This window comes from Aulonocara stuartgranti (genome assembly GCF_965226115.1).
Source record: "Aulonocara stuartgranti genome assembly, chromosome: 8".
Classification (NCBI taxonomy): domain Eukaryota; kingdom Metazoa; phylum Chordata; class Actinopteri; order Cichliformes; family Cichlidae; genus Aulonocara; species Aulonocara stuartgranti.
Genome location: NC_138959.1, coordinates 19,738,898 through 19,760,906, shown reverse-complemented (window position 1 = coordinate 19,760,906; position 22,009 = coordinate 19,738,898). Strand labels below are relative to the sequence as shown.

The window sequence follows — 22,009 nt, the reverse complement described above, 5'->3', positions numbered from 1 at the left end:
TAGGGACAGGGGTAGAAGGGTCGAGAACAGACTGGGAAGTCTGCGCTTTGACAGATAGCACTTTATCAATAAAAAAGTGTAGGAAGTTTTCACAAATTTCCTGAGAAGACTCGACACCAGCAGTCTGTGGAGCATGAAGGACCATGTCAATAGTCTTAAATAAGACATGAGGCTTACGACAATTTGCCTGAATAATAGCAGCAAAATGTTTCCTCTTAGCATCTTTTACAGTTTTCTGGTAAGAATTCCAGTAATCTTGTAACATTTGGTATGACACCTGAAGTTGATCCTTCTTCCATTTACGTTCAGCTCTCCTACACTTTCTTCTGGCAGCCCGGGTGTCTTCATTCAGCCAGGGTTCAGGTTTGGCTTTTACTTGCCTAAGCTTAAAGGGGGCCACTGAATCTAAAGCAGTTTGGCAGACAGAGTAAAACCACATACTCAGCTCTTCTGTATCATTGCATATGAAATCAGGAAGGCCGCCGTTCTGATTAAAAACAATAGAGAACTGTCCAGCAGAGGAAGGGTTAAAAATACAACAGCTCCTAGCAGCAACAGGAGGAAGATTAACTTTAGTACAAGGAAGGAAAACCTCAAACAGGACAGGCCTATGGTCTGACCATACAACATCACAAACCTCTAAGTTAGAGACAGGTAAATTGTGAGTTAAAACAAGATCCAATGTGTGCCCATATTTTTGTGTAGGCACAGACACAGGTTGCACAAGATCAAAAGAGTCAATAAGATTTAAAAAGTCCTTTGCCATTGGCTTGTCAGGGCAGCACACATGAATATTGAAGTCCCCAATAATAAGGACATGATCATATTTGGGCATAATTTCAGCCAACAGATCAGAAAAGTCATTTAAGGAAGTTCTTATTGTATTTTGGGGGTCTGTAAACCACAGCACAGAGCACTGTGTGAGAGCGACCTAGCTGAGGTTGATAATGGCAGTGGTTTACATTTATACTGCTTCTTAAAAACAACCGTTACTCCTCCTCCTCTGCCTGATATTCGAGGAGAGTTTAAAAAGCAGCAGCCATCAGGTAAGAGATCTGTGAAAGCGCTGGACTCACCGGCCCTCAACCATGTCTCAGTTATACAGAGGAAATTCAGTCCTTGGGTCATAAATAAATCCCTTAAAATAAAAGTTTTATTACTCAGCAATCTAGTGTTCACCAATCCAAACCTGGTGGAGGTCAGCGTGTTCGTGGCTGACGGCGAGACCCGACGCAGCGGCCGCAAGTTCTGTAGGTTCACAATAGACATTTCTCACACATTTACTGGATAGCTTACTGGCTAACTTGGGATATTTATTGAAGAACATTTACTGTATTGTTTACAATGTTTTCTGTACTGGTATCTTTATCTTGACACTGGTTTCTTTTCCAGTTAGTATATTCTGATATGCTGCACGCATCTATTTTCCACTATCTGCATATAGATTCATCAGCCAGTTTTTTTGTTTGTTTTTAAGAATAGCTTGCTACTACTGCGTTCAACCCCTTTTCTTTCAAGGTGCTGGAAAAATTCCTCTGATATTTTCTGACCATACTGACATGACAGCATCACATAGTTGATGGCGATGTGTCGTTTGCACATCTATGATGACAATCTCTTGTTCTACCACCTGGTGACTGTGGAGACCATTTGAGTACAGTGAACTCATTCTGAAAAGCAGTTTCAGAAGATTTGTGATCTGTGACATGGTGCGTTATCCTGCTGGAAGCAGCCACTGGAGGGATAGATGTGGTCAGCAACAACACCCAGGTAGGTTGTGGCATTTAAACAATACTATTTCGGGATTAAAGGGGCCAAAAAAGAAAATATCCTCATACTATTACACCATTATCAACACCAGCCTGAAAAGATGGATCCATGCTTTCATGCTGTTTATGTTAAATGCTGAAGGAGACTCATCAGACCAGGAAACATTATTCCAATCTTTTTCCATTCAGTTTTGGTGAGCCCATGGAAAATTGTATTTTCAATTTCCTGTTCTTAGCTGATAGAACAAGGTGTGGTCTTCTGCTGTTCGAGCCCATTGGCTTCAGGATTTGCTATGCTGTGCTTTCAGAGATGCTCTTCTCCATACTTTGGTTATAACAAGTGTTTATTTGAGTTGCTGTTGGCTTCCTATCCTTTCAAAGCAGCTTTGCCATTCTCCTCTGTCATCAACATTGTCATATTTTCACAGAGAACTGCTGCTCACTGGATAGCTTCCTTTTTTTGATCATCCTCTGTAAACCCTAGAGATGGTTATGTGAGTAAATCCCAGCAGATCAGCAGTTGCTGAAATACTCAGACCAGCCCACCTGGCACCAATGACCAGGCCACATTAAAAGACACTTAAATCACTCTTCTCTGTGTTGACCTTATTAGGACATCTTGACTATATTTGCATACCTAAATGCACTGAGTTGCTTCGATTTGAAAAAGAAAAAATACCCAAACCATTTCAAGAGAAAGTATTTTTACAGCTTACAAATTTGCAGTGCTGGATAATGTTTTACTCTGACATTACTGTAATGGAGGTTTTCATTGTGGTCATAAAGCTTCTCTGTTATATATTCATGCAACACAGCTCCTGGCTGTTAATAGTGGCCCCAAACCTTCCAGAAAGCATAATTAAAGTCAGTGACTGCGTGTGGATGGTTCACCAGTGTAAATGAATGAAAAGCTAATGAGTGTGATGCTGTAAAGAAAAGAATTGAAAAGACCACCATATGAACAACACAAACGTTTAATTATTAAATGTTGGTTTTATTATTTTTTCTAAATCTTTTTTCTCGTTTTGTTTTGGTTTTTTTTGTTTTTTTTCCAAAGTCGCTTGATAATCTTGACAAAATTGCAACATATTCCATACTTTTCAAACTGACGGTGTGTCTGTTGCTATTCCAGATTCGCTGTGGAGGGAAAATTTGTGCACCGTTCTGGACAGGTTAAGTCCTAAAATGACGAAAGCAGCTTTGACCGTACAAGAAAAAAAAAAAAAGAGAAAAAAAAGAAAGAAAAGAGGACATGTGAACGACTCGGAGAGAGTCCACACTGGCATCCTACGGATGTTGGAAAAATGAGCGGTCAGGGGTCAGTGTCTCTCGGCACAAGTCCTGGTTTTGCCAGGCCAAACAAAAGTGAGTGAAGAAAAATCTGAAGGGCTCAGTAGCAGAGGTGTGTGTGTGTATGTGCATCTGTTACCGGAGAGGGAGGGGGTTGCAGCACAGAACATATACAAATGACAGGCCAAGCACACAAAAATGATTCCTTCCTGAGACATTGGTGCGCGTACAGTAATGATGGTCTGGGTGACGTGTAGCAATGGTGAAGGCGTTTTTGGTGTCACAGGGCACGAGGTTGCTCTGGATTCAGTTAAGTCACATATTGTTTCTACCACAGGTTGCCAAGGTGGAGGTGAGGGGCGGGGAGTTAGCTGACAAACATCACATTTGGGACCTCGCCTTGCCTGATCGCTGACAGGGCAGAGGTAGAGGAGGGGGATCAACTAGAGTCTAGTCTTCTCCTATTGACTACAAATTGATGCACTGAGAGAGAGCACTGAGATTTACTTGTGTTTAATACAGAGTGTATGTACACCATTGTTCACATTTCAACTCTCTTTGAAGCAGAGCCGCCGCCGCTTGTTTGAGCCCGTCAGGCCACAGAAGGCGTCTAAACCATTTCCTCAAACGCCGCCTTCTCTTTCTGCTACATGGCCAAACACACAAAAAAAAGCTATGCCCCGACAGGAGTGCTACTTTCTTACCTACTGTACATAAAAAAAAAAAAAGAAAAAAAAGAAAGAAAAGTGGGGTCGGGGGGGCAAAACTGTTCGTGAAGCCAAAACCTTTAGAGCCAGTGATTTGTGATGGGTCTGCCATGTTTTTGTTTTGTTTTGTTAAAGTAGGACACGAAACATGAAAGAACTTCCTTCAGTAAAATGTGCTCAAAACGTCTTTTCTTGAATCACAAACCTAAAAACACATAAAACGGTATTCTTTAAAAAAAAAAAAAAATAAAATCGATCAGGTGAACCCTAAAACTCTTCATAGTTTTAAAGAAATGAATACAGCTTATATACACAAACTCAAAAGGCTACTTAAAATACACCTTAATAATGAATCTTCATTAATTTGATTTCTTGAAAGGACCTGTGACCATATCATACAACTGAGTTCATACAATCATTTCCCCCCCAATCTCTTGGAAGAAAAAAAAAAAAAGGAAAACAAATCCGACCTGGAATAGTAGGTGATAATCATTGCGACTTGTTTTCTGTGCACATTTGTGTGTGTTTGCTTGTGTAGACTGGAAAGGGAAAAAAATAATCTTATTTTTCTTCCCCCCGTCAATTAGAATATACAAATGTGAAACCAAAGCATTTTTCCTCAATACTCGATGGGTATGAAAAAGATTCAAACAGTGAAGGAGTACAACAATTTCTAATCTCAGCTCAGAAAACATGTCCTCATTTCAACCTGCCATCCTGTTCTGGACATGTCGATCGCAATAGGTCCTTAATTTTTCTCTATATATTTATATATCTTTTTTTTTGTACGAAATCTGTTATTTTTTCATGAAACTGGAAAAGAGGAAAAGACCCAGAGTCTTTGAGGAGTGGGTTCTTTTGACAAGTCCCAAAAGTTCAGTTGTAGTCTGCCTCAGAGCACAACAACAACAACAACGAAAAGAAAAGAAAACAAAAAAAAAAAAAAAAAAAGTGTCTGGTGTTTGTCAAGTCAGTCTGTGTTCATTGTTCTCGTCCTTATATTTGTTCCATTGTGCTCCAACCGCTCTCGGGTTCATCCACACCTCATCTCCGTTAGTCTTTTCAAAAAGAAAAAAGAAAAGAAAAAAAAAAGGTGGAGAAGGGAGGGAGAAGGAGGAAGAGTCATCAGCAGTATTTACGGTGTGGTATGTTGGAGGCATCCGGTTACCCCGGCCTGTCCAGCCTCATCTCCCCTCATGTCTGGATAGAAATCCAGAGAGAGGGGAAAGCGGATCAGGAAATTGGGATTTTTGTTGTCGGAGAGGAGGTGGTTGGCTCTGCTGGTCTCCTGTGTTCAGCAGTTAGGTGTCAAGAAGACCCACCTCCTTCACCCCTCCTCTTCAGAACATTAATGGGAGGAGACAGAGCGCAACACAAAGAAAAAATGAAAATGAAAACGTGGGCCGTGACTACGGCGATTGTGTAGCTGGACTGCTTTGGGCAGAGCTGGGGGACAGGCTGGGGCTGCAGCTGCCTGGGGGGGCGCCGCTGGGTCGTCCGCCTGCGGCTCCGCTTTCCAGACCTTCTGAGTTCTCCAGCATCTCCTGGATGAGAGGTGGCATGGAGCCAGGGATCTCCATCTTCAGCGTGATGACACGCTCAGCTCCTGCAAGATGGAAAAATGTAAGCTATCAGTGTAAGTTCTGGTAAAACATACTCATTCATTCATTCATTCAAAAATGGAATATACAAAAGAAAAAGTAGAAATGATCAATTGTACACCTGAGTAATCACTGTAGCACTATATATGTAGAAACACAAGGGAACTACAGACCTTTAGCACTGATGCTTCTAAGATCAGTGATCTTCATCAGCATCTTGGGGAACATGTGCGGTTTGTGTGGCCTCCTCTTCCTTACATAAATCTTCAGCGCCTCCAGAAGGGGTTCCTGCAGGATGTCCACCTTGTCTGCCTCTTCCAAGTCCTGTCGATCTGTAAACAAAACAAACAAACAAAAAAAAGAAAGCACAGAGAAAAGGGTCAGCCAATACTCTCCGACTGTTAGAACCACAGTGGCCACTAGATGGTGCTAAGGAAAAGAGTGCAGCATTGCTACCCCGCTGCTGTTTCTGACACAAACATGACCCAAGCAAGCTTTAAGGGCCTTTTTTTAAAGACCTGCCGTACCTCCACACAGCAAACAGATGGCACTAAGCAGCCCCGTCTCTGCATCATCCATCTCCAGAGGAAGGAGCTGGTTGGCGAAGGCAAAAACCAGATCAGTGAGGGGACCGAAGCCAGCGTTATGCATCTGGTTTCGGTTTAGCGTAAGTCCATCTGAGAAAGTCATCGTGTCTTGCTCTGGTGTGTAGCGTGTGCAGATCCGCAGTATCTGTGGACAGCAGACAGACTCGGTTTGTGAAAAAAAAATTAAAACCGAACTTCCAGTTTTATTCAATGAAAACATCTAAGGTAGATGTTTTTTGTGTGCGCGTTATTCGTACCAGGATGTCCAGACAGGCAGCTTTGAGCAGAGTGATCTGGTCGGCGATGGTGAGCGTCGTGAAGCCGGGCAGCTGCTTGGCAAACTCCACTGTCTTGATGATGCACTTAGTGGACAGCTCACTGAACTTGTCCCACAGGTCTACGTCCAAGGACACACGTCGTTCTGAGCTGTTAGTCTGTACGAATAAAGGAAGAAAATATTTGCAGATCAATTTTATTTCAAAGGCAAAGAAAAAAACAAAACTCTCACACTTGAAAAAGGTGAATGAACATAAGGACACACAGACTGTCAGTCTCATGCCACTGACCGTAGTGTATTTGCCCAGCTGGCAGAGGGAGGGGAAAGTATCCTGGTGTGCCTTGCGAACCCTGTCGATCATCTGCTCCGTGTCAGGACTCAGCACGTAGCTCTCTGTGCACTCCTGCTTCTTCTCATCCTTTTTCTTCTTGTTCCGGTCGTTCCTCACCGCTAAAGGGACGGAAGGAACAGAGAGATTAGTATGCATCTCGAACCCTTTCGACAAAACTAAGTCTTGGCAAACTTTACATTTAATCTTGTATTCTTTTTCCTCTTTAAACACAGCGGTTCATGCAGCAGCATTTCAGAGCTATTTCAAGTGTAGCGTACAGTTCATGGAGCTAATTACAGTCTGCACGCATTCCTTTATCAGTAACCCCTGACTGCAGATCGAGGTAAAACTGAGGTGAGTTATAAGCAGGAACCGATCCTCAGTGTGCAGCAAACAGCGGCAACAAACACATCTTTTCTTATCCGATACTGTAAGATAAATGTTGTGAGACAGCTCCATCCAGGATGGGGTATGGTGATGGAGAGGGAGAGAAGGGGAAAAAAAACAAAACAAAAAAACCTTGAAATAATCCTCTGTCGTTTCCCTTCGGGCGCTCTGGCTGCGAGTGGTGTGCTCACCCCAAATGACAAAAAACACTAGGAGGGGTGTTTAGCATTGGAATCCCATTATGAGCTCGATCCATTTCTCCCATCTACGTTTGGATGCGGTTTTGCTTCGACTATGTTGTGTATACGTGTGTGCGCTGAGGCTGGGGTGGGGGTGTGTTGGGTGTGATGGGGTGCTAGTTGATAAATAGTGGTGGGGGATGGAGCTATCCATAAGGCTGACAAATTGCCACAGCTTTCATTAGAGGTCCCAGCTAATCTAATAACATAATATGACAAATATCCTGCCTCTAATGGTTTTAAAAGGGCTCGGCTGCGGAGACCATACTGGGGAGAGAGAGAGGGAGAGAGAAAAACCTTCCAGCTTTTTCTCTCCCTCTCACATCTCTCTCCCTCTCCTGGTTATACAACACGTTCTCGCTTTCCTAGTCATCCTCTCAGTGCGTCTCATTCTCAGCCAATGCACGCCCTCTCTCATTTTCAAAATGCTTTAAATCATCCACCTTTCCAACTCTATCACTTCTCCAATCTCTACCTCCCCTCAAGGTACCTGCACCCCCCCTCCCCGCCTCCCCCAGCCACTAACCTGAGATCAGATTTTCCTTGTCTTAATACCAACCTTGACCATTAAGGGCAAGAGCGCTCGGGCTGATGGGAGATCAGTGTCTTTTGACAGAGGGGGCCTGGACCAGGGCCAAGGAGAGGGGGGGGGGGGGGGGGGGGGAGCACTACTCTGTGCTGCTGCTCATTCATCAGCCCACAGACAGGCCTCCCTGCCTGGGAGAACAAGAAGGCGAGGAGGAGGGCGGGGGCTGGAAGTCTGATCTGGCATTATGTTATTGCTAAGCACCGCTCACCACAACAAGAAGTGAAGAAGACCCCGCTGCGATCGTGGTAATGCATTATTTTCCAGCATGCACTGGTACTTGCACAGAAAGCTCTGCAGCAAAGAAAGGCCAATGAAGAAGAGTATGCTGTGATGAGACCGCTTCATAAACTATGTGGGTATAAACACGGAAAACAAAATGGTTTTTTCATTCCAATTTACTTTAATGAGCTAATTATGACTTAGTTAGGGAAGGAACACCCTGTTTAACAAGCCCTCATCTTAGGTTGCATAACACTGTAGTAAGCTGCTGAAGATATTTGGGCCAGCCCTGTTTGTGGAGCTGATTGGGATTCTGTGTCCTGTGTGCAATGAGGGGAGGGGTGGAGGGCTGCAACGCACTCAATGTCCAATTAATTCACAAATAAAAGTGGGGCATCCCTAGTGCCCAGACATTACCCTCGCTGACAAATCGGCAGCACAATCATAAGCCGCACAACACAATTTAATGAAGTCATTAAAGAACTATTAGGCACGACTGGCGATCTGTCATGGCGAATTGCCACATGCAATAACTTGGGGGGAAGGAGGCCTCTGGCAGGGGAGTGCAAATGAAAGAAATACTGCCTTGCCTTGCTTTTCTTTTTTAAAAGTATTTATTATCATCATCATCATCATCATCATCCGCGTGTGGATGTGTGTAGATACAAATGTACATTTGATGTTTGTGTGTCAACTTGTGTGTCAACCAGCCATGAATCTAAAAAATGTATTATGAGAATATGAATGCTAATGGAGGGACTTGCATCATGGATTGTCCACAGTTGCGCGCTCGTTGCATAAAAAGGATTTACATGAGCCGGTGTGCAGCGTGCACAGAATACTGCGTCGGCGTGCACGCCCAGCCATCACTCAATCATTCCCTCTCGTAGTGGATTTCGGCTGCGCACGTGCAACTTAGACAATTTCGGTGCCACAGGTGTGTATGCGGGGGTTTTTTGTGCCCGCGTGTTTGTGTCTGTGTACAAGACAGAGGGAGGTGGGCAGACAGGGATAATTCGTGTGAGGAAAATTAAAGCTCTGGCAGCTCGTCCATCACACAGATTAAATTCAATGGAAAGATAAAAATGTCAATGTTACCCCTGCTCCTGCTGCTCGCAGCGCAGAGCCACCGTCGACAGTGATGAAACTTTCCCCCCTCTTTCTCTCTCTTTCTCTGTCCTCCAGCCTCACTCCTCCCTTCCTCCCCCGACTCCCCCCTCGGCTCTCTCAACTCTAGATTTTCATTCTTGCTCACACTGGGTTCAGTACACTTCTCTCCCTCTCTCTGCCTTCATCTTTCGTCGCTATCCTGCCTCTCTGGTTGATGTTATCCCCTCTTCGCACCATTCTCCATCATTCTGCGCTTCATCTTATTTTGCTTTTATTACTTTTTCTATCGCTGAATAACACCTTCCTCGAGGAAAGGGTGATTACTTTGGGAGAAAAAGGTGGGATACTGTTGAGAGGACTCCAACATGAACGCAACATGGTAGTGAACTGTGATTATATAACAACAGTTAAAAAGTGGAACTGATTTGCTATAAATACAGCCTTTTACTTGAAACTTCTGCTTCTTGTCCCTTCCCCCCCTTTCTTCTTGAGAATGTACATATTTCTCACAAAATTTAGAGAACAATGTTGCAGCTTTTGCAATCCCTTGGAACAGCTGTTGCTCGTAGCTGTCCGCTTCAACCACACACCGTCATGTTGAAGCTGGCACTAGCCTTTACAGGTGTTTCCCTTGTAACCCTCCGCTTGCTGCCAACGCCCTCCCCGCTCCTCCCGGCTCTGTCTTGTGTGCCACTGCCACCTGGCAGCAGGCATGGCACTGTCATCTGGAGCTGTCTGCCAGCAGACACAAGGTCACCCAGACGTCCCCCGGCACTAGCGGGGGGTCCACCTTCTGCGTGTGTGTTTGACAGGGAAGTGTATGCCGTTCCAAGCGAAGCTGTCGGAGTGTATTTCTGTTACGGGCTTTTTATTCCTACCAGCTTGTGTTTGTCACCTTGTATGCGCATAATTTAGGCATACATGCGCATGGAATTATGGTGAACAGTGCACTTTGATGAGTGTGCCCGTTCTCCTGTCTGTGTCAGAGGCGAAGAGAGAGTCCCTGCTGGCCCCAGATGGCCAGTCCCTCCCGCCTCGCCACACCAGACCAGTTCCACTGGCCAAAGTCAGCACTGTGTGATATGAAACCTGCAGAACATGAACACACTCCGGAAAAAAAGTATTCAAGTAAAAACCAAAAGCAGCTCAACAAAAGGAGCCTGGAAAACTATAAACTTATAACAATCATACATCCTTCCCTTGAGTCTACTTCAGAAAAGCCCTCCCCCGCCTGTTCTCTCTCTTATCCAGTACTATACAGTCACCACTAGATGGCTCTCCAACTCCAGTCTGTTGTGTGTTGGGTGCCTCGGTGCCTGTGTGTGTAAAAGAACTGGCTGCTGTGATCTTTCTAACCATGATTAATGGCCCCATTCAAAGGTAAGGAGCTCAGAGGATAACTTCTTTTACTGTAAGCCACAGTGCTGTGGCGTGGGGAGCGCTCCCTGCACTTTCTGCAGCAGAGAGACGAGGTAAATAGCTCCGGGAAGACAGGAGGCGCAGAGAGACTGAGCAAGGAAAGCTGTACGCAAGAGTGTTTAAACAGGAAGGAGGCATGCTGCACTTTCTGATCACGTGATTTTTATTATGATTTTCAAATCGACACATGCCCAGTTTCAGACCATTAAAAAGTGTTTATCAGAATATAAAAGCATCCCCCGCCTACACACAAGCACTCTCCCTCTCTTTTCTGCTGGGAAGTAAGTATGTGTGTGTGTGTATGTGTGTGTGTCATGTGATCTGGTTGAGGTAAAAACCCTGCTGGCCTCTGTGGTCACACCTCTCCCAATTACTTTATCAAGTCTGACTGCATGCGTGTATGTGTGTGTTCACACAGCCCCCGGGGGTGCAATGATTGGAGCAGACGCCTGCTCTTTCACTCTCGGCAGGTGAGAACATATTCATCACAGAGGCCTGCCAAGCCTGGAGACACCCTGACTGCTAATGCCAGTCTGCATCACGACTGCATCTCTGCCGCTCGCACATTCGGTGGATACTCTTTTCAAATGGAAAAATCGGAACAGCTTTGTGCTTTAATTTCTTTTGATAATCTTGATAAGACTCCACCTATCGAGTAGATTATGACATGTGTTGTCAGATTGTGCTGGAGGATGGGGATGAATTCTTACGCAATGTTAGCAAAGGAGCAAATGTCAACAAACGCTGCGACTTAAGACTTCCTGCAGTGGCCACAATCATGTCAAAAACCCTGGGATTAAAGAGCAGTGATGAGATCTGTGCTTGTCCCTAAATGCCCTGTGAGGGCAGGGCACTCTGGGTAAAAATGATCACGTTTTTACTCACACTCCTTCGACATCCCAACTTCCAGGCACTTCTGCAACCGACAGTACTGGCAGCGGTTGCGGGTGACTTTGTTGATGATGCAGTTCTTCTCCCGGTGACAAGTGTACACCATGTTTTTCTGAATGCTTCGCCGAAAGAAGCCCTGCGTGACAGAGAGACAAACGTGTAAGGTATTGAAGAGACAAGGGGAGGGTTGTGTCGGTGGAATCATTGGTAGAAATATGACTGCCATAGGAAATGGAGCAGTTAGTAGTAAAATTATAAGCAATTTTGCATACTACGTGTTTAGGCTTCCTCGTCCAAATTGCGCGTTTGTTATGGCATTCGCCTTTTGTCCAGTTCACATTAAGCAAACAATTTAGAAATAAGAAGCAAAAAGAGGCCATGCTGAATACTTAGAAACATCTGCAAATAAAAGGCAAACAACAGCCAAGTCCAGCAGTGGCGTAATCTGTGTGTAATCACTACAGAGATAATGGTCAGTGAACTGTCACCAACTTATGAGGCTGCCCACCTGCTCGGAGAAAGCTCAAATGAGAAACCTAAACAATAAACGATTCGGGAGGTTTTTCCAAGTCCAAAGGCTTTTGGGGTAAAAGGCACAGGGTTATTGGGTGTCACATAACCATGGCCTAGTTTAGAGAGCCAGAAATAAGCAATTCTAGATCCAGGCCAAGTGCATATAATTAGAGAGAGAGAGAGAGCGAGAGCGAGAGGGAGAGAGTGAAAGAGAGAGACTGACTATAGGCTAAAAGTGTTGTGTAAGAAATAAAATGTAATCCAGCTCCATGGGAGATGAGGGGAAAAAAGGATAATGAACTCATTTTTGGTCAGTAGGCTGAAATGGGAGATTTCTGTGGACCACAAACTAGTTTTTGATTGCACAAGCACGAGCAAAAAAATATCCGATTTATACGACATGCACACCAAGAATGTGGTAAGATCATTTTTAACTCCCTAAAAATTTAAATACAAAAAAAAAAGAAAAGGTAAAAAGCAGTGCAAAGTTCAACCTGAGAGAACCCAGACCATCTCACATGCATTGAAAAGTAGTGCATCCTAACCTATATATTCCTTAATATGCCTATGCAATAAAAATCAATGTTCACCCGTGCAGCCTCACTGCTTAAACATCCCTATCATGTCAGAAAGATAAAGAGAGGTTAATGCAAATTAAGCCCAATTGAGTGAGTACTCAGCAAGCAGGTCTCTGGACAAATGTAATACAGGTCAGTGTCAGTATTGATGCGACGAGGTGGGTCATGTTTTGTGGGTGGGACCAGCTGGGGCGGGCGAGAGGGAGCTGGGGTGGAGTGGGGTAGAGGAGCTGCCAGGGAGCCCCATCCCACGCAGAGGGATTAGCTTTGCTAGCTGACAGATGGCTGATGGATCTAAGCCCGCAATTTGTCCTTCCCGGATCACCGGCCTCTTTCTACATCTCCTGTCCTCCCGCCACAGAGTCATTCAGGCTCCTGATAGGGGAACTGTGCGCAGTTTGTCACGTTTGTCATCTGTTTCAACAAGGCACTTTACAGGTGTGGGCGATACTTGTGATTACGTATGATGGCCTCCATCTCTGGCTAGAAAAGAAAGCCATTTGGTGCTCAGGTCACCTCGTCAAACCCTTTTTTCCCCTGACTTTGTAAGCGCCTCACATCTGTGCTGCAACATGTCAGGGTTTTTTTTTTTTAATTTGAGAAAAAAAAAAAAAGAAAAAAAAAGGGGGGGGGGGGGGGGGTGAAAAACACAATTTCCAATAAAATGTGCATTTTATTGCAATGCTTCCAGCAAATAAACAATGCATTTTCTGCTGCTTTCAGATATTTCCAACCCCCTCTCACCCCCAGCCGCCACCCTGGAAAAGAGCTGTTATCTCACAGTGCAACCTGAGCAAACAATCAAGTGAAAAAGAACAAGGATTGTAGCTTATTTATAGCTGCTGAAGCTGAGGGATAATTCTCCAGTCTTTGTTTGGGCGAGTATCATCTCCTCTTTGATCCAATAGTGCCCCGACCCTGACCCCAGGGTCATCAGAGGATTGACCACTGCCTGCAGATAATGCAGAGGCTCAGGTGCCCGCTTGCAGCACCTCCTGATTGGCTGTTGCTGCTGGCTCGTGGGGCAGTCGATTGTTCCTGCCACCACCACCACCACCACCACCCCCTCCAACTCCTCCTTTTAGGAGTCATTGCTTCCTGTGGCTCTTAAGCCTCTTTTTGTATCACCGCTTAATCCGCCCGGCGACAAGAGCCCTCAGCAGGCCTGTCAGCCACCCTGCAGAGTTCAGTGGAGATGAGGGCAGCAAGAGGAGGGAGAAGGGAGGGAGGCACGAAAAGGACGAGTGAATGGTTCCTAGTGCATTTGTGATTGCGAGTGTCATGTGCTCCTAAATTCCCTGCTGTCTACCTGGTTAAGAGCTTCGTGTGCTTGCGATCACGTTCCGCTCTGTGCACGTGTGTGAGGAAATGCTTTACTAAGTGGGATGTAAGGAGTGCCTAGAGTTGGTGAGTTCACAGGGAAGCACAGGAATCTTCTCTGACACGAATATCACACTGCGCCTGGATTAGGAACGCGTTCCCAACCTCCTACTGCGGTCATGGACGTGTGTATATGCAGGCCTGTGCTCTTGCTCCTATTACGAAACAACTATTGCAACAGCTCGCACACTAATAAAGGCTTTGTTTAACAAAAAGAAAAACACCAAATAGGGGACATTCATCACGGGGAGGTTGGGGTTTTTTTTGTTGTTGTTTTTTTGGGGGAAATAGCCACTTCCCTTGCACTGCAGTGCATACCAGGAAGAAAGAATGCCTGCTTTGCACTGGCATGCCTCAAAGACAAAAACATAAACATGAGGGGGTGGGCATGCATATTTAATGTTTAAGTGTTAATATCTGCAGGGGGGGAAAAAAAAAAAGAGAAGTGCAATTCTAGTAAGTGTTTGCGAGCGGTAGAACTTAAACAAGAGAATGAGCTGTCTCCAAGCAGCAGAGCTCGATACCCCCCCCCCGCTCCTGCTTCCTCCGTTCACTGCAGCCCCCAGGAAACGCCTTTGTAGTTTGGCATGCTGCAGTAAAGCAGACGCTGCTAACCCTCAACTTACCCCAGTCTCAGATGAGACACCGTATACATTCTCACGCCTGTAGTGTTGAATTATTGAGTATGCTATGCCAAGTCATCTCCTCTGAAGTGAGAGATGCGGTGAAGGCATGGTGAACTTTTCAAATTATTACTGCAGCTACTGAGTGAGGAAGGCAGCGGTTTGTGAAGAGGGATGGGACCAGCAGGTGACAGCGGCTGTCGAACTAATGAGGTTTTAGGAGTTTTAGTGCGATTATGACAACATGTTACTAACCTGATGAATTGTTGTGCTGTTAGGGCAATGACATTATTTGAATGGAGCACAGAGGTTTATGTTTTTATTGCCTGCCTGTTTGGTAATGCAAAGAAGCGCCCAATTAACTGCTCCCTCCCCCACCTCTGCCTCAGTCTAACAGTGGCTCCCTCCCTGTATCTACTCAATATATCTGATTGACTGAGTAGAGCCGCTCATTATTCATGCATTCTCTATCTGGTTAATAATCTACCATTCACAGTAACACACCTATTCAGCTGAGAAGGCATGCATGCCAAATTTGCTCGTGGTTTTCTAGATAAAAATTTTATGACCTGAATGCGAAGAGATGAAAGAGCAGAATTTGTATATAGCGGAGGTGTTGCAGGGGGAGAGAGGCCGTCGAAAACTGACAGTGAAACCTATCTAGTACGTTACTGCTTTTCATCTGAAACAACTTATTTTGTGCAGAATATCTCATGACTGACTAAAATATCAGTTATATCTCCAGTGCATGAAAGCCTTCAAAGGCTGATTGCAATATTGGTTCTGACACAACTGCTCTACAGTCAGAAAGAGCAACACTCCAACCACTAAAGATGTCTTCATCATGTGCTTAATACACCGTTTAGAGTTTTTAACCAACCAAAGGAAGTGTATAATAACCGATTCAGTTCGTTAAGGAATAATAATATTATTAAAAAAAAGACTATCCACACTTCAGAATGTTGTAGTGTGAATTTTACAGTTGTTTTTTAACACTGCCATCTGAATATGTGAAAGAAACTGCTTTATATTTTCCATTTTTATATCAAAAACCTCTCAGATTAATGCAGATAAAACTGCCTGAGGTGACACAAGGTGTGTTCAAAATCAGTAGACACACACACACACACACACACACACACACACACACACACACTAGAATGAGGTGTGATTTAGCCTCATTATGTATCTTATAACCCTGCTTAATTATTGCCTGTGAGACAATGGGGATACATGTTAAGTGAAAACATTAAAAGCAGATTAAGACTTGGAATAGCCGCATTGTTGCAGTGCATCTTTTGAGATCAAAGTCAGAGCTCATTACATGCCAACAATCAGAGGGGGGAAAATGGATACGCCCACTCAGCTTTGAACCAAACCTGATATCCACTCTCTGTGCCACAGACAACTAAAATGCATTAAATGTCTAGAAATCCCAACTTGCTAATTTAAAAATAAAAACCAAATTGTATATTCCTGAATTGGTCATTCCTTCTTAATGATAGTTTCACAGGATAACCCTTAGCCACTGAGGTCGTTAGCATCATCAAATCCCAGCATGATGGTTCTGGGAAGAAAAAAAACAACACCCATCAACTGTGTTTTTTGGTTTTGGTTTGGAGCTTGCATGCTCTCGACATGCCCGGGTTTTCCCTGTACTCGTCCAAGGTGTACCCCTGCCACCTGTCTTATGACAGCTGGGATAGCTTCCAGCCCCTGTGGCCCTTAACTGAAGATGATGAATGTATAACTAACAATGTATAAATAACAATGTAGCTTGCCATCACCAGTGTGTGAATGTGTGTGTGAATGGGTGGATGACTGGATATGTAAAGAGCTTTGGGGTCCTTAGGGACTAGTAAAGCGCTATATAAATACAGGCCATTTACCATAACTAACTGTAGCATGTAACAAGCTTACTAAATACAGCATACTTAAGTAGCTGTGCATCACCATTATCTGCACATCTGTGGGGGTGAAAACTAGGCATGCACCAAATATGAAATCCAGCAGTTCCTGACGTTTAATATAAAAATTAGACTGATCGCACATGCTTTCCTTCGTACCAAGAAAACAAAGAAATCTTTGCAATAAATGATGTTTTCAAAGCCTCTTTCAGCTCCTTGAAAATAAACTGGCGCCTGACACTGGTAAAGGTGCAAAACTGACAGATGAAGGGAAACCTGACAACAACATGTGTGCAGTTCACTGCTGGTGTAATGCTAAGCATCATCCTGTTGTTCAAACTGTTTGCTATTATAATCTGACACCACTCACAAAATGTCATGCACATGCCGATTCTAAATGAAATTATTTCAAATATATTTTAGACATTCACGTATTTAAATGGATTCATACATGTTTTCACATATTCGGATATGGCAGCACACAGTTATGACACTTCTGACCCTCCTTTGCTTCCAAAACTTAAAACAGTAAAATAAATACATATTCAGATACTCGAGTTCATACATGATAATTACAAAAGCGGTGAATAGTAAAAATATCAAGAAGAGCAACTACAACATTCAGACACTGAACATCTTCTGCTGTAAACATGAAACAAAGACTGACAGCTCTGCCAATATTATCCTTACATATATTTCCATTACTACTTATCACACGTAAGGACATGCAAAAACTAAATTTCATCTTGACCAAAGTGGTGGCTGGAAACTGCTGTCTTTTGTTAAACCAGCAGTTAAAAATGCTACTTGTTAATCGTCAAACTACCAGGATTTTCCTTGGAAAGTGGATGGAGAAGCACAATAAGCAGCATTGTTGTTGGCCCAATTTATTTACTCTGCCAAGTATTAACCTGCTGGAAAGCCGGGTGTACTTTGTATCACACTCCCAACTTTCCTGTGCTCTCCTCCCTTTGTGCATTCTTTTCCTTACTTTATCCCTTCCCCCTGTGCTCTGGGGCGCTGACCATCTTTTACTTTTGGTGTCAGTGAGTTCAGCTGTGGCCCCTGTGCCCTAATCGGCTGCCCCTCCAGCCATCCCAGCTTCTCTCTCTCTCTCCTCTTTTTTCTTTTTGCTTCTTCATGCCTTCCAGAGCACAGTCTGCTCTCTCGCTCTCAACCAGCTTAGGCCTCTCAGTCTTTGAATGGTAGCGTCTGCATTTCTACATCCCGCCTGAGTGTGTGTCCTTTAATGTGGACTTTTCTTTTTTCAGTACCCGTTTCCTTTCATTAGGCTACTATCCGTGCATGTATGGAAACAAATACACACTGGCCGAGGAGCCATTGGTCACAACTAGTACACCACCCTGCCTGTGCCAAACATACAGCATGTTTTAAAGGCGAAGACTTTCGCTTTTTTTGATAGCTAGAAGACGACCAGAGCGTAAACAGAAAATATTAACAGCACGTTGGGTTTGTGAAATGCACACACCGTGCAGATATAAGGTATGCACCTGGCAGTAACATTACATTAGATTGCACAGATCCCTGCTCCTCATCTCTATCCTCCTCCGAGCTTACACAACTCTGGCTCCTTGCCTTGGGAGCCGTGAGATAAAGAAGTCTGTGTGCTCACACTAACAGGAGAGCGTGTACACGTGCACACAGCAGCTATCAACTGATAACAGAACAGATGGGCCTTATGAGGCCTCTTCTGCACCTGTGCAACATGGCTGTATTGATAATGGACAACCGATGCAGACACGTCAGCAAGAAGGCGATACGAGGAGCAGCAACACTCAAAAAGAAAGAAAAAAAAAAAACGATGACTAGATGACAAAATTTCACATTTTGTTCATGATAAGAGGCACATTTATCATATACGTGTAAAGGCCTGAGTTTCCATATTCTTGATTAGACAGCTCAGTGATAATGTCAGTGATAATTCTCAACATGCATTCAAAGACATCTAAAGTCAACAGAAGAAGAAGAAGAGAAAAAACAGGGGGTGTGAAATACTCAAAATGATGTGATTCATCATTTTTATCATATGAGCTATAAAAAGTTTTTTTCTTTTTTCTTTCCAGTGGAAATCACATGAAAGCAATAAGATTGACAAATATCTTGCTTGCTTGGCAGATTCAGAGGAAGGCCGGGAGTCTCACCTTGCAACCCTCACAGGCGCTGACACCATAGTGGTACCCTGAGGACTTGTCCTGGCACACAAAGCAGGGCTTGTAGACGCGGGGTGGAGGGGGAGGCGAGGGCGGGCTTGGCACTATCTCCTCTGAGCTGGTACTCTGGGTCTCTATTGCTGTGGAGAGGAAAGAGCAACAAGAGAAAAAGGTTAGTGGACGCTGCCAGATGGAGCTCCGGCACACTAGCAATAATCAATGAGTGGGATAAACGCATAATCTCGTGTAGACACTCACACAGATCTTAAACAATCCAGTGCAAACAACATGAAGGGGGAACGCTCTCAGTTTCAAGTGTTTTCAGATCAGCCACAGGAAAGATGCCTTCAAAGAACAAACACTCTTGCACACACAGAGGGAGCACAAATGAATCCACCCCTCTACAACATTCTTATTTACAGCTGAATACGTGGTTTCTCTGCCTCTGGACATTACAGCAGGGGGGTTACATCGCAAGCAGGGTTCAAAGGCAGGTTTTCTCCAGGCGGCCTCGAGTTGTGCCTTTTAAATTTCGTGCTCTTTTTAAGTGCTTCAAAATATAAAAAGGATTAAGGGTACACGCTGTACTAGTCAAGAGAAACAAGCTGATTCTCACCAACCAAGACAGGTCTTCGAAACTCCACTACCCCACACAAGCTTATTTAATATCACACAGGTAAACATGAGGTTAATTACTAAGTAAAGGGTGAAATGACAAACCAAAGAGCAGTAAGGTGTATCAAGTTATTCCAAAGTACATTTGGTGTCTTATTGTAGCATTTCTAAAAAAAAAAAGTCCCTTCATTCTTATTTTGAAAGTTCAGTCACTTCTGACCAGCTATCTCTGGTCGGCACGCTGACCAGGTTGCTTTAGTGACCGTTATCCACAACATTTAGCTGCTTCACTGGCGCCTCGTCCAGCAGTCGGAAGTACGCCAACTCCACAGACTTGGGACTGCAGGTGGCGAAGGTAATCCTCCTTCCACATTGGTTATCAGCTGCGAGCTTGATGTGCTACTCTAAACAGAACCAGCAGCAGGTGGATAATAGATTCATGAACCACTACACCGAGCTCATTGAGGCAGGAATACAGAAACGTGGACCGAGGGCCAGTTCGGCTATAAAAGGGAGACACACTGAAGAGGCAAGACGATCGCTCTGCACCCTTATTTATTTGTCACAAAGAATAAGCACCACTTTATAAATTGCATAACTGTGTGCGGCGGAGTCTCTGTTTGAGTGAATGACACACACATACAAACAGCATGTATCCTGTCATATCATTTGTGCATGTACATGGTAAACAAAGCGACCAAGGATTATACAGAAGTAACCTCCCTTCACTGGCCTCAATGTTTTGTGTATTACAAAACACAGCGCTTCCATTAGATATAACAACACACATTCACAGCAAAGACCTTCACCCTGTAACTTATAAATGAAGCCAGAAAATAAGCCACAAACACACGAGTGATGGAGCAGACTGGAGCTTTAGAATCCCATGCTATGGCACTCAAAGCAGGTTCAGGTTCATGACATGCAGGTGTGCACCCTTTTAACCCACATTGCTCCACCCAGCATCATCAGCTTAACAGAGAGAGAGAGTGTGCGTTGGCAAGAGGCTTAGGAGTTACCAGCACCTCAGTGCTTGTGTGTAAACAAGCCGTGTACAGTATATTATCAGAGGGGGTTGGCTCAGCAACACACTCCACGTGACTACACTTCAGACAAACCCTGCGCTTGCATGGTGCCTGCACTGCACAGTGGGCAAAATAACAAAAGAATGCCTGCCTGCCTGCCTGCCCCCCACATGCACACACAACTATCCTTTTATACTGTCTCTGTGCAGGTGTCTACTTGCCAGTCTCTACGCGAACAGAGCAGATGGTGCAAGAGAAGATTATATTCAGAACAATCACAATAAATCTGACACCCTTATATGTTCCTGTTTCCTGGAAAAGGGTAACAGACACAATCACACTACACCAAAATCTAGTCCCTCCAAAGCCTGCTTGTTATCTCTGCCATCAGGAGAGAGAGAGAAAGAAAAAAACAAAAAACAAAAACAAAAAAAAAAACATACTGCGTGTCCGAGCGGGTTTCAGGTGTCGGAACAGCTAAGCTTCAAAGTAATAAAGCTCACTTTGCATCAGCTAACGGTGACACTTAATAAGGCCTAGCATAGCGAGAGGCGTCGTTTATGAGGCCCAGATGTCGTATGCCACTTTCGCACCGACGGCGACCTTTAAAGCTCTTGGTGTAAATTGGTCAATGTGATTTAAGGGGGGAAATATGTGGCTCAGAGGGGGGAGATAGTGGTTTTCATTATTTTTAAAAGCAAAAAAAAAAGTTTTATGGAGTGAGCAGAGGGGGGATATGGGGAATGAAAATGATCTTTTTGGATAATGAAGGGTGGAGATAAAAGGAGGAACAACAAATCTAGTTTTAGGGAAGAAAACTGTGTTGTTTGAGTAATAAAGCAAAAGACAAAAATACAAAACAGATGAACTGCCTACAGACATCAGCTTTACTCCTCCCTGAAGCTTCAGAGTCATCAGCAGGTGGTATATCTGTCCAAGAGACTATTTGAAATCAAAAGAAATCTTCAATCTGACTCACGATTCCCCATTTAGTTGAACTCGTGTGATCACCCGTTTAGTTGTGCTTGGATACAAAGAACGGGACTAAAGTCAAAGCAAGAAGGTCCAGCTCCAACCTGCTTTCGATCATATTTTATTGGTAAAATTCGGACCTGAAGTGATCATTTTAATTGACAAACACAGAAGCCTGGGAAGGATAATCAATGCCAAAATCAGCTGTATCCATCTCACACCCGCTGCTGATGGATTCACTGCCTGCAGGCATCGTAGATGGAGAGAGGGGGTGGAGGCTGTCTCACTGCGCAGCAAAGTTTACAAGATTTGCCAGATTTTAAGATGCGCGTCAAATTAAGCTTTCATTTTATCTTGATCATAACAATTCATATAAGCCAGACATGGGCACTGTAGTGGTTTAAAACATACTCTCAGACTCAAAAGTATAAAAAAGCGTGATAAAGGACACGACTGGCTTCTTGCTCAATGCGTACACACATAAAGAGCAGAGTTATCAGCTCTAGATTGATCTTTCACTTCACTTGAGCTCATTACAGAAAGCATCAAACTGGAATCTTATCCAGAGCAGCAGGTGATTTAACTGGACCAGAACCTCACCAGCATCTATCATCACTGATATCAAAGAGGTAACGTGTATGCAGAGCCTAAAGGGTACTAAGAGACGCTACAATACCCTGCCATAGCCGGTTCATCCTGGTGCCATCTGGCAAGCAATTAAAAATAAAATAAATAAATAATAAAAATCGAAAAAGAAAAAAAAAAAGATGTACCACCAGACATCAGGGTAGCTTCTTTGCTCTGACTGT

At 44.0% G+C, this 22,009-nt stretch overlaps 1 protein-coding gene across 9 annotated transcripts in view; it reads right to left on the bottom strand.

The window, feature by feature from the left end:
• Positions 1–2,727: 2,727 nt before the first annotated feature.
• Positions 2,728–22,009, bottom strand: part of raraa (retinoic acid receptor, alpha a) — a 143,894-nt gene continuing 124,612 nt past the window's right edge. For all 9 annotated transcript variants that reach the window (XM_082543434.1, XM_082543435.1, XM_082543438.1 and 6 more), the window contains 7 exons: positions 18,580–18,728; positions 11,411–11,552; positions 6,521–6,681; positions 6,212–6,388; positions 5,895–6,099; positions 5,541–5,699; positions 2,728–5,372 (listed from right to left, as the gene is read on the bottom strand). In XM_082543434.1, the coding sequence (XP_082399560.1) occupies positions 5,176–5,372; positions 5,541–5,699; positions 5,895–6,099; positions 6,212–6,388; positions 6,521–6,681; positions 11,411–11,552; positions 18,580–18,728 (1,190 nt within the window). In that variant the 3' untranslated portion in view covers positions 2,728–5,175. The remainder of the gene's footprint in view (positions 5,373–5,540; positions 5,700–5,894; positions 6,100–6,211; positions 6,389–6,520; positions 6,682–11,410; positions 11,553–18,579; positions 18,729–22,009) is intronic.